Source organism: Thunnus thynnus, chromosome 3 (genome assembly GCF_963924715.1).
Source record: "Thunnus thynnus chromosome 3, fThuThy2.1, whole genome shotgun sequence".
NCBI classification, from domain to species: Eukaryota; Metazoa; Chordata; class Actinopteri; order Scombriformes; family Scombridae; genus Thunnus; species Thunnus thynnus.
In genome coordinates, this window is record NC_089519.1 from 23,919,012 (window position 1) to 23,932,696 (window position 13,685).

Sequence of the window (13,685 nt, forward strand, 5' to 3'; positions counted from 1 at the left end):
CTAATCTAATCAGCTGCTGCAGTGTTGGGCTGGAATGAAACCATGCATGCACATGGCCCTCCAAACACCAGTTTGCTACAGGCGTCCATGTTTTGCTGAGCAGATGCACTGGGACACATTTAGTTTGGAATTCAGGAATAACGAATCGGAACTACCGACTTCCGTCTTGCAATGGATTGCAGCATTAGGCACAGCAGAGCTTTGAGCTGAATGCCAATGTCAGCATGCTAGCATGCTCTCAATGACAATGCTAACATGCTTATTGAAAGGTTGCCAACTCTCACTCTTTTGAAATGAGACATCTGCTTTTAAGGCTTCGTCTTGCACTCTCAAGCCACCAAAATAAATCTCACACCAAAGGAAAGAAGGCCACAAAGCCACTTGTTTATGGATAATATAGCTATATAAGTTAAATAGGCTTCCACCACACACAGGACACATTTCAGCAGAAATACCGGTCCATAAACATTAGCTACAGAGAACTCAAAAGCCACAATTTGCATGACTTTAATTGATGGACATGTGACTCCGAAGTCAAAAACACATTTCATGTCTGTTGAGTTTTGCTTCTCTCACCTTTCTTTACAATTTCACATCTATTACTGAAATGTTCATGAAAATACAAGTTTTAATGCAATTAAGTCTCACATAATGTCTCCTCACACCACTGACTGAATCCAGGATTTTGCTGAAGTTCTGTTTCTTATTTACAGATGATTGTATGTGTGATTCTTTCATTAAAGTTTAATAAACAGCTGTATCACACAGCATCAGGAACGATATGTTTGTCTCCAAATTGAGAGGCGCTTTGTGCTTTTACACATGTGGCAGTTATTCATTGTCCTGACATGGCGGCAGGGTCTGTCAGGATCTTTTCTATACATCCGACAGGTAAACTCACAGATTCAAAGTTTATATTTTACAGTCAAATCATTTGTTACAAAGCAGACATCCTCAGATTGAATCCTGAGCTCCATCAGAGCTGTCCATTTTTATCTTAATGTAAGTAAAACTGTGAACTACGTTTCCTCTGGAAAGTGATTTTTTTTTCTATTTTGCTGCTTAAATGCTACATCTCAACAATATTTGCAGTATAGTGTATTATTATGCACATGGATGCATTTCCATATATAGAACACAACCTCTCTTATTAGCAAAGTAAAAAACAACAAACAAACAAAAAAATTCTACAATTATTAGCATATTTCAGGGGATGTATTTTAGTAATTGGGGTTTCATTGTGTTTTGGGACTTGGTGATCACACAGAGCTTTTTTCCGCATAATACATAAATAGGAGTGTTTGAGAGTAAACATGTGTTGAGTCTAATAAACAATGTACACATTTGCCACTTGTCTTGTCAGGGAGCAAGTCTACATTTGCTCTGACAGCATTTTTCATGAGGTACAACCATTAGGGCTACTTAAGGCCTTGGGAATCAATATGGTGAACACACACACACACACACACACCAGTGGAGACGGCCATCTACTTCTCTTCATGAATAATGAATCAGACTCTGCTGACCCATCTGCCTCACGATTAAGACCCTAGGACTCCAGAAACAACAGGAGCACACTGTCTGAGCAGGTCTAACAAATAACATCCTGTTGCCACTAATACACTTTAACCGGGAACCTAAAAATCTATTTCTGTTCCTAAAATAAAAGCGTTGAGAATCACTTAGACAGTGATTCTCAACCTGGCAGTCAAGATCCCAATGGCGTCAAAAGAAATGGTTGAAAGTTCATTAAGTCTGCTGCATAAAATGTGTTTATTTATTACAGATATTTCTGTATTTTTTGTGAAATACTAGACAGTTTTACCTCTTCAAGCTTATAAAAGTTAAATTGACAATGTGAGATGGTAAAAATCCCTATTTGCTCATAGCTTAAACAAATGCTTAACGACAAGGAGCGGCAAGTTAACTTTGACCCAACACTCAGATATTTTTAAAATTTTATCAATATTGAGTATCGATCTAATACGGTGCACTTTTTTCCCCTAAATTTTAAATATTACCTCTGTACATGAAACCCATTGGTATCATTTTTAGGAAAGGTAACAGAGGGCTGTAACTTCACATAACTTCTTAACTATAACTGGACACATTTAAACATCATTCTTTTTAGGCTTTAATTATATTGTTGTAGACAGTTTATGAGATCACTTCATTTTAACACATCAACCTCAATTACACTTTTAGCAAACTTGAGTGTAGATCATATATAGATGGATGTCTTTAATAATTAAATCTTATTAATGGAGCAATAATTTCCAAAATGACCACAAGAACATTTATTAAAGAACCAAAATTTAGCAATTGAGTCCGTAATGACTCAGTGAAAAAAATTATTGACACTATTTCTAGAGAGAAGCTGGCACTTTTTAAATGGGAGTCTCTTGGATCCAGGGATATTTTGAAGCCAGCTGTTGGTGACATTGCCCTTTAAGTTACCTCTACATTGGCCTGAGCCTCGAGACATGTTAGTTGCCACTTGGCACAGATGCGTTCAACTTGAGTCACTCTCCTTTTTCTAGCACTGATAAACAAATAGTTTCTGTATAATTTTCTGTTTTTCAAAACAACTACAAACAGTAAGTGCATAAACTGTCCAATGGTAATTTTAGAAAAACTACGGCCAGAAAATCCTTTATTTGCAATGATTTTATAACTGCTAATTGCCTGGACCTTTTTATGGCTACTGAGACCTGGCTACTGAGACCTATCCCCTTAACTATGGCTACCCCTGCCAACTTCCCATTTTAATCTCCCCTGGCATTTGGGTCGGGTGGTGGCACTGCTGTCATGCACAGAAATAGTTTTAAGTGCTCTTTTCTGTCTTTTGATTCTTTTAACTCTTTTGAAGGTTAACGTTTTTTAATTTCTGGTGCAGCTACTCTGCTTTATATACTTTTTAAACAGACCTCATCTCTCTTGTTATACTCAAATTGATGACTTCAATGTCCATGTATGTTGTCCTTCTAACCCTCTTTCCCATGATTTCCAGGATCTTATTGAGTCTTTTAATTTAAACCAAATTATTAAAAAGGTGCCACATATTCTAAAGGCCATACCTCAGATCAGGTCCTCACTAGTGGTTTTCTCTCCATAAAATGTAACCCTTGTTGACGTTTATGTCTCAGATCATAAAGCCATTGTTTTTAATGCGTCTCCTCCCACTAGTAAGCCTTGTGCCACTGTCCTGTCACGTGTTCTTAATGCTGATTCTGCCAGTAAATTCTGTGAAGCTTTCTCCAATACCTTAACCTCGAGCTCTTTTATGCAGCAACAGTGCCCGGATGCCCTGGCTAATTCTTTCAACACCATCTGTCTGTCTATCCTTGATCATATCGCTCCTCTTAAAATCAGAAAGAAAAGGCATAATCCTTCGCCATGGCTCAGTGAGCACACTCGGGCCCTCAAGAGACAACACAGAAAAGCTGAACGTATATGGAAGGCTAATGGGTTCCAAGCCTCCCTTGACATCCTAAGAAGTCATATGTTCAACTGTCAGACTGCTGTTAAAGAGGCGAGATCAGCCTATTTCTCCAGTTTGATTTCCAGTAATTCCCATAACTCCAAAGTTTCACTTAAGGTTATTGATTCTGCTGTGAGCGGTTCCTCCACCTCTAATACTGAACTTAACCCTGAATTAGCAGAGGAAATTCTGACTTTTGTTAAAAAGGTGGAGAATATTAGGACTCAGATTGTTTCAGACACTTGTGTCCAATCTGTCCCCCCCCCATCAAACTGTTCAGTGTTGATTCAATTTCAGCCAATTTCCCACTCAGTCCTAGAAACCATTGTCTCTCATATTAAATCCTTTTCCCAACTCGATATTATTCTCTCTAAACTTATAAAAGACGTATTGCCCACTGTCAGTTCCTGCATTTTATCAATTATTAATTGCTCCTTGGACATTGGTATTTTTCCTTCTTATTTTAAACATACCAACCTAATTCTAAAATATCTTTCTTATCTAAGGTGTTGGAGAAAGTTATTGCCTCTCAACTGATTGCTTATATGAATGTTAACAGCATTCTCGATAACTATCAGTCTGGTTTTAGAGCTTTACATTGTACTGAGACGGCCTTAATTAAAGTGACAAATAACTTACCCCTTGCAGCAGATAAAGGTGAAAGCTCCATTCTGGTACTGCTAGAACTGAGTGTGGCCTTTGATACAGTAGACCACTCCATCCTTCTACAGCTTCTTGAAACTTGGTTTGATCTAAAAAGGTCTGCTCTCAACTTATTACGCTTCTATCTGTCCAATAGAACGTTTTCTGTTGTTGTTGGAAATTCTCCACCTTATGTTTCCCAATTCACTCATAGCGTTCCTCAAGGTTCAATCTTGGGGCTGTTACTGTTCTCCATTTATACACTACCCCTGGGTCAGGTCATTAATAAGCATAATGTAGATTATTATTGTTATGCTGATGACACCCTGTTATATGTCCCGTTACTATCTACTAATCATAGCAGCATAACCCAACTTACTGCCTGCCTTTCTGATATCAACTGCTGGACTTCTCAAAATTTCCTCAAATTTAACAATGACAAAATGAAAATTATCTTGTTTGCCACACCCAAATCTTGGAGTCTCATCACATAATATTAAGCCAACTGCAAGAAATTTGGGTTTTATTTGATCCTGGCCTCTGTTTTGATGTTTAGAAGTATGTTCAATCATGTTTCTTTCAACTTAAGTTAATTTTAAAAGTTTGACCCTTCTTATCCTTTGAGGATTTACACAGGATTGTCCATGCTTTTATGTTTTCTTGTTCAGATTTCTGTAATGCCCTCTACACAGGTTTCCCTCTATCGCCTTCAACTGGTTCAAAATGTTGCTGCTAGGATTATCACTGGTTCAAGAAAACAAGATCATATAACTCATATTCTGGCCTCCCTGCATTGGCTTCCCAGTCATTTTCGCATTGATTTTATAATTTTATTGTTGACCTTCAAGGCTTTACCATGACCCTAATTATATCAAAGATCTACTAACCCCGTATGTGTCTGGGCACTATCTTAGATTGGCTGATAGTGGCTTGCTGGTCGTTCCCAGAGCCCACCTGGTGACTAAGGGCTATCTTTTTGTGAAGCACTTTGTAACATTGTTAAGGAAGATGCTATAAAAAATAAAGTTTATTATCATAATTATTATAAATGTGTCTGTCCCTGACTGAGTGAGTGAGTGACTGAGGTAAATTACGCCATTGGTCAGCTGACAAGTGTTGGAATTTCCCCACTTGTCATTGCTCTACATCCTCAGAGGGCATTTACAGAGCTTCAACTCGCTGACTGCAGCTCATTCCAAATTTATCGTTCGCTAACGGAATATTTTAACGGCTCTTGCTACTGAAGACTATAGATTTCTGAATTCATTGACCAGACCATTTTGTTTATCTCGTTAGCAAAAATGTTTCATTAGTAGATATTTACCAGAAATTGAAGTTAATTTAATATTACACAACTCAAAACTCTGGTGATAAACTCCAGTCATTTCAGCGAGACTGCTTTAACGTTAGTCGACACGTCTGAATTTAATGTTATATGACTATATTTTAGCTTGTATGAACAATGTGGCCGAATTTGGTTCCCAAAACTCTGTTAATAAGCTCTGGTATTTTCGGTGAGACTGCATTAACTCAGTTTACATGTCGACAATTAACGACCATAAACACCCAAATAATGGCCATAGCCTTTATTACCTCAACTGCAGAAGGTACTTTATTACGTAATTTTAAGAGTTTGTCAGTCAGTAGCCTTGAGATAATGTCTGTTGTGATTCATAGCTATACAAATAAAATTTAACTGACCGTACTGAATAATTAATAAACTCTATAATTTATTATTACTGAGTGTACTGCAGTGTAGGTCACACAATGTCCTAATAGCCCTGTGGCATTCATGGTGTCACCTCTTGTACAGCTTGAAAAACTTGTACACGAGCACTCGACATTGCACAAATCCACAGACTCTCTCTCCGTTTTTTTTTTTAAAGTAATCCCCTCCCTGTGTGCCCCACGTGGGAGCAGCACTAGATAATCCGAAAACAGTCGGACAGCTGTCATGTCAGAAACGTGCAGGAAAACCTGCCACGAGTGATCTGACTGACAGTGATGTAACAGTGAAGAGAAGAGACAGACAGGAAATACAAACAGGTCTCTTTAAAAAGTCATTATGCCCTGCTGTGTAAATGGTCCTGCCCTGCAGTGACAAGAAACAGCAGGAGCTGCTTTGTTAGGGGAAGCTGGTGGTCTTTAGGCGGTCTGTGTGTGACAATAACAGCGAGAGGTTTTGAGGTCACGTGCAGACGCTCCTGTTACATAAGAGCCTTTTTTTGCAGGATGTCTGAAGACAAAATCATAAAATATGAAAGGTAAAAGACACATTTGTCAACAAGTTTATGAACACATGAACCTGTTTAAGAATAGAGAGAGATTTGCTCTGTATCAGCTGGTTCATTGACAGACAACAGTGGGTTTAGATGTAACAGGGCACAAGCACGGTGAGATCACCTTGGTCCTGTTGGGCAGAGAGGCAGGCCTTCATTAGGTTTAGTGAGGAGTGAACCACAGGGGGGAGGGTGGTGGTGGTGGAGTCAGAGACTTAAGGCCCCTGGGGGCTTTGTTCTGGAGGTAAAGTCATGTATGAGGCATCGTTTAGTGGCGACATCAGGTTCCCCACAAGCTCCAGGAGGCACAATGTCTGGTTTGATAGTGTAGCAACAGAGGACAAGCAGGATGATCTCATTCACCTTTGGGCTGTTTCTAACTTGTTATAAAATCAGTGATATAATCCAGCATGAACACACACACACACACACACACACACACACACACACACACACACACATAGTTTCAGCTGCGAGGAGAAAAGTGCACACCTTTATAACGAAACAATCCGTCAATTAATTGAGTAGTGGATTGAGAAAAAAATATTAGACCAGTGACTTGTTTAAAAATGCTCTGCGAAGTTGTGATGATCATTTTTACTTTTTAAAAATCTTTTATAGACTAAAATATTAATTATATTAATTGCTAAAGACAAACATGCTGATAGTGATAATGCTAACATGCTAATGTTTAGCAGGTATAATGTTTCCCTGCTTTAAGTTCATCATCTTAGTTTATAGTGTAAACATACTATCATCTACTAATTAGCACTGAACACAAAGTACAGCTGAGGTTAATGGGAATGTCATTAGTTTTGCAAGTATATAGTTGTAAACCAAAGTACTGACACTAGAGGAATCATGAACATCTGTACAAAATTGCACAGCAATTAATCTAATAGTTGTTCAGATATTTCAGTCTGGACTGAAGTGGTGGACCGACAGGTATGCCTGTGAACGACAGTGCTGCTTTGCGCTTCTAAAATGTGAGAATTTTCTGCTTTTCTCAATTTCATATCATTGCTAACTGAATATCTTTAGATTTTGGACTGGTTAGTGGAAGAGAAACAAATTTAAAGGTGTCATCTTTGGCTCTACTGGGGGCTAATGTTCAGTTGTTTTTCACAATTCTTCTACCTTTTATAGACAAAATACTTGATTAATTAATATGGTGTATTTACTGTTTTATGTACACACATACACACACAGATCTCAATAGTCTGACCTGGTTACATAATGACATACCACCCTTTAATGGGTTTCATCACCTCTGTGTGGAATAACACCTAATGGTCCATCAAAACACCACAAACCTGACACATTCTGCAAACCAAACACTGCTGAGGACTTCAGCTAAGAAACACACACACACACACACACACACACACACACACACACACACACACACACACACACACAGGGCTTCAACTGACTGATTATGGATTAATATGCTGTTAATATTTTAGATTCCTCGTTTGGACTGTATTAGTGAAAAATGCAGATCATATGACAAATCATTATTATTTTGTCCAAGAAATGGTCCAATACCAAAGGGTGTTCAACTTACAATAAAACAGAGCAAAACATCCTCACATTTGAGGAGCTTGAAGCTTGATCTTAATCAATTACTTGATTTATTGATTAGTTGATAAACAATAAAATTAACTGGGAACAATTCTAAGTCATTTTTTAATCATAAATGCCAATAATTCTCAGATTTCAACTTCTCATATTAGTCTTCTATGCCATATACTAAATATCTTTGGGTTTTGGACTCTTGATTGAATAAAACAAACTATTAAAATATGTCAACTTGGGCTCTGAGAGATCATAATGGGAGTTTTGCACTATATTCTGATATTTTATGGATCAACCGATTGAGAAAATAATCGATAGATTAATGTGTAAAAGACAATAATCATTAGTTGCAGCCCTATATGAAGCAGTGAATGTTTGGCATTTCTAGGAAATTAAGTGAATGATGTTGTTGTGGATTAACTTTCTGTTGATTAACTGACTAATTGTTTTAGCAAAATGCATTCAGTTTACAATCGTTCAAGATTTCAAAAACCAGCATATATTCACATTTAAGAAGCTTGAACCAGTGAATTTTGGGGCATTTTTACCTAAAACGATGGATCAAACTGTCTGCAGGTTAATTTCCTGTCAATCATTTCTCTCTAGTACAGTATGTCTTCTTCATTTTATGATTCCATCCAACATCAACAATAAATTACACAATCCAATCTTATGAGTAAACATCAAGCTTCTGAGTTAATCATCACTGTTTGTCTCTTGTTACTTAGCGATCATTTTTATTGCACAGATACAGGGGCAGGTTTCCTCAAAAGCACACCTTCAATTCACAGCAATTATAGCAGGTAGGACTTTGATACCTGCAACAACCAGCAGCGAGCTTGTGTGCCAGCTCAAAAACCTGCACTCAGCTCTAGTTACTGTTTTGACGATAGTGACAATGCCATAAAGTACAAGATAAACAAGACAAAGATGTATTTGTCTTTTCACAGGAAAGAGCTCAGTAGAAAAACAGTAGAGTCTCTGTCTCTGTGACTCAACATAGCAAACTGCACGAGTCACAGGTTGGACCAAGTGGGAGAATCTCAGGTATATGTTAACAGTCTGTGTGATAACATGCCATAGATACAGGCGAGCGTTTTATGGGCTAACATGAAGGTGCACCACAGATTTCACTACAGACAGAGTAGAATTAAATAGAAGAGAGTTCACACACCAGAAACTCCTCATTAAAAAACTGTCTGGGATCATCAGGGTGTGTGTGTGTGTTTTTTTCCAGCACAGTTCAAAGCCAGTTACAAGAGGTGAAGTTTATTTTTGGATGAGGGTTTTCTCTTTCCCGTAGTGTCATTAGTCTAATGCTTATTTTGGCAAGTGTTTGCCATTAGGTAGTTGCCAAGCCCGACTTAGACTAATCTAGTGCTGTCATGACACCTCTACTCTCCACACAACTCCAAGAGTCATGACTCGTACTGTCACACTTGTCCTTAAACTCAACACGTTACTGTCCAACACATCCTCATAATTAAAAGACAGTATAGGTCTAAAATTCTGGAGGCAAAAAACAACTTATAGTTACATAATGCTCTCCCATGGGAGCGTAATATGCCGCTTTCCAAAACCATTACAAATCACTGTTTAGAAATACTTCTGTTTTATGGTGAAATGATCACTTGAAACTTGGTTGAGTCTTCCTTAAAGTTACGCAACATTTGTCATCATGGCAACAGTTAATATCAACATCTACCCAACCCTCCTCCTCCTCCTAATGAGGCAAAATCATCTTATCACGCCACTTTATATTGACGGCATCTGAACTGCATCACTTCCCCGGGTCATCATTACTACACCGCTAGATGATGTAAACGTAACTATAGGTTGTTTTTGCCGGCCTGAATTTTAGACCTATAATGTGGTTTTTCTTGTGAGGACGGGCTGGTGAGCTAACATGCTAACATTACAACATACAGCAGGTTGGCCATATGCACATATTTCCTTGTTTAAGGCTTATTTGCATCAGACCAAACAGACCTTGATAAGTTTTTGTTTGATAAGTTACCTTATCAAAGATGTCTGCACCGTCCTACAGAGACAAAATGTAGTAACTGACTCTGTGTATCGACTACACTGATAAAAGAGCTCATATCATATCGTTATAATTAGGAATGAGTAAAATGTTAAGATAAATCAAAGTTTTATCTCTGGATCCTGGATGTTCAGCTGCAATATGGTTGACATAAATATCACAATAATAATGACAATATTTTCTGCTGATCTATTAAGTTAAGTAAGTAAATTTCGCTGCACTGTTCAGCTCATCAAATGTGTAGAACAAAACCTTCAATAACTAATTTTTTTAAACACAACATATTAAGAATTATTCTTTTGAACAGCAGAATTTTGTAAAACCAAAACACAACATTGTCATATCATCACATTATGATATGATATCTTTACTGACCCGATGCTGAACTCTACACATTGCCCGTGTGGAAGCGACGTGCCACCCCGCTCTCCTCAGCCACACGAGGAGCCAGTTGGCACAAACTCCTCGACTTCTCCCACTGCTCTACATGTGGTAAGCATTAGACTCGGGTCATTAAACACCGAGCTCTCAAACTGCTTTTTCTTTTGTCTTGAGTTTGTTTACGTCCATCCAGACAAGAGTGATGAAAAACAATAGATCCAAACCATCTGTTGACCCGGCGACCTGACAGAATACAGCCACCCACAGAGCTAAAATAATAGATTTCACTTAAAACTAATAATGTCTGCAGACGTTAAGATGGCATTAAGTGAAAGGATACAACATTCTGGGTTTGTATGAGGATGCTGATGCTAATGGGACACATTAATGAGGCTGCAACTAACGATTGTTTTCATCATCAATTAATCTGTACTTTGTTTTTATTGTCGAGTCTATTAAATGTGAAATAGAGCCTCGTGAGATGTCTTCAAATTGTTTATCATTTTATTGTTTAGCAACATTTAGCAAAGGTAAAACACCAAGCTGCTGGATGAACCTATAATGAGAATAGTTTTTAGATGCAGCCTCAACTAGTTTTGTCCAAATAATTATCCAAACACAAACATAAAGATGGAGAAAATCCTCAAATTTGATCATTTTTGCTTGATAAATGACTTAAATGATTAATTGGTTATCAGTATTCTTGGGGATTTGTTTTCTTTCAATCAGCTAAATGATTAATCGACTCATTGTTTCAGCACAAGATACGAGTTTTTGAGTATTTTTAGTAGTTTCTAGTGAATGATAGACATTTTTCTACTGAACATTTTTACAGATTTTTGTTATCTACCTCTAGAAATGATTTATATTTAAGGGTTGCAACTAATGATTATTATAATTCCCGATTAATCTGCTGATTATTTTCTCAACTGATCTTTTAGTCTATAAAATAAAGAAAAAAACTGGGGAAAATGCCATTTATGATTTCTCTAACTCCACAGTGACATCTGCAATATGCTTGTTTTGTCCGACAAACAGTCCAAAACCTAAATATATTCAATTTACTGTCATATATGACAAAGAAAAGCAGCAAATCCTCTCATTTGAGAACCTGAAGGCATTTCTGCTTGAAAAATGACTGAAACAATCGATTATCAAAACAGTTGCTGTTTCATTTTCTGTCGATCCAAAGAATCGACTCATTGTTGCAGCTCTATTTATATTCAAGCGTCGTCCAAAAGAAATTATTATTTTTTTACATTTATGACAATCATTTGAAGTTATGTCAACTTCAGTAGAAACAGCTGTCTGTATCAGATACAGAGCTGCAACTAATGATTATTTTCATTATTGATTAACCTGTTGATTATTTTCTCGACTGATTGATTAGTTGTTTGGTCCATGAAATGTCAGAAAATGGTGAAAAATCTTGATCACTGATCCCTACAGTCTAAGATGACGTCATAAAATGTTGTATTTTGTCCCGATCAACAGTCAACAACCCAAAGATGTTCAGTTTACTGTGTAAATGACAAAATAAAGATGAAAATATTCACATTTGAGAGGATGTAATCAGAGAATTTGGACATTTTTTCTTAAAAAATGACTACAAATGATTAAACGATTATCAAATAGTTGACGATTAACTCAATAGCTGGTAACTAATTGATTAATCAAATAATTGTTGCAGCTAAATCCAAGTTACTGTCATATATGACAAAGAAACACAGCAGATCAACACATTTGAGAACCTGAAACCAGACAACATTTGGCATTTTTGCTTGATGAATGACTGAAACGACTAATCAGTGATCAAAATAGTTGCTGATTCGTTTTCTGTCGATCAACTAATCGATTGTTGCAGCTCTATTTATATTCAATTGTGGAGACATTTAAGGTGTCCTCCAAAAGAAATTATTTTACTTTTTTACAACGATCATATTCATTTGAAGTCATGTCAATGAGGGAAAAATATGATCTAGATTTTAAAATTGTGATCAACTTCAGCAGAAACGTTTACGTCTGTATCAGATCACACAACATAGAGAACATGTCCTGAGTCTGTCTGCAAGTTAAAAACACCACAGAAGAAGCTCCGTGCATGAGGAAACCATTAAAAAAACATTCATTTTACAGTATGCAAAATGCAAAATCCTCCCTGCTGCCATACAATGTTACACCGTCACATAGTCTACCCTGGAAAGCTGAAGTTGTGTTTTTTGGGCTGTGGAGCCGCATGGCAGAGCTGCAGCCCGGAGCCACGCTGCAAGTGCACAGCCTGAAATAAATCTCTCCCCATTGCAATCCGTTTCTGTTGCAGCCAGCGCTGGAAACACGCCTGTAAAATGACAAGAGGACAGTAAAAAAAAAAAAGGGCTGCAGGAGCGTAAACTGAAGTGAACTCACCTTTGAGACGGTCATATGGCGTCAGATGCGTCGGCAGGTGGTGGCAGTTTTTTCCCCCTGAAGAGGAGTCGGTGAGGAGGTGGAAGTGGACAGGCCGTGTTATAACACCGCTGGTTGTTGCATGGTGGTCACTTAAAAGTCATGATGTCCGGCTCCACCTTGAGACCTTCCCAAAAAATAGAAAGCAAAAAGCTCACAGACAGAGCATTTCCCTACTGCGAACACACACACACACACCCGCAGTCACCGTGAAAAAAAAGAGAAAAACTGGAGTCAGAGGAGGAGGAGGAGGAGGAGGAAGGCGTAGGATGAGGAGAGATGCGAACACAGGATGCGACGAGTAGGGAGGAGGAAGAGGAGGGAGGAGGGAGAGGAGGGAAGGGCGAGGCATGTCCCGAACAAGTCAGGTTGATTTCAAGCAAACTTAAAGATCCCCTCCAGACATGTTTTTAAGATGTATATAAAATACCCTGCTTTGGATAATAATGTGTGTCTGATATGTTTTTTTCCACAAATAAAAGTTGAATTATCTCATAAAATCCTTAAAATGACATCTAGTCCTTCTGCCTCATTAAAAAAAATCCAGAATCTATGACTAAGCAAATATATTTCATTTCAGAAGTTTAACTGTTGGACATTAGATGTCTCCTACTTAACTGTAAACTCACTTCTCAGTGTTTGTGCACTGGAGGCTTCAAGTTTCCACATCACACTCGTATAAAATAAATATTGGACCAGAATTGGCTCCAAACTAGTCGCCATGTCACAAATCATGATTATAGGCCCACTGCTTAAAATCTGATTTTCAATCAGCTCAGAGAAACTTTCCAATTTCAGCAGATGAATGTGAAAACAGTCTTCAAGTGTCAAACTC

The 13,685-nt window shown here is 37.7% G+C and overlaps 1 protein-coding gene across 1 annotated transcript in view; it reads right to left on the bottom strand.

Annotated features, from left to right (window-relative positions):
- Positions 1–13,154, bottom strand: part of coro2aa (coronin 2Aa) — a 52,603-nt gene extending 39,449 nt beyond the window's left edge. The window contains exon 1 of the mRNA XM_067584878.1: positions 12,812–13,154. Within this exon, the coding sequence (XP_067440979.1) occupies positions 12,812–12,826 (15 nt within the window). The 5' untranslated portion in view covers positions 12,827–13,154. The remainder of the gene's footprint in view (positions 1–12,811) is intronic.
- Between the last annotated feature and the right edge of the window lie 531 nt (positions 13,155–13,685).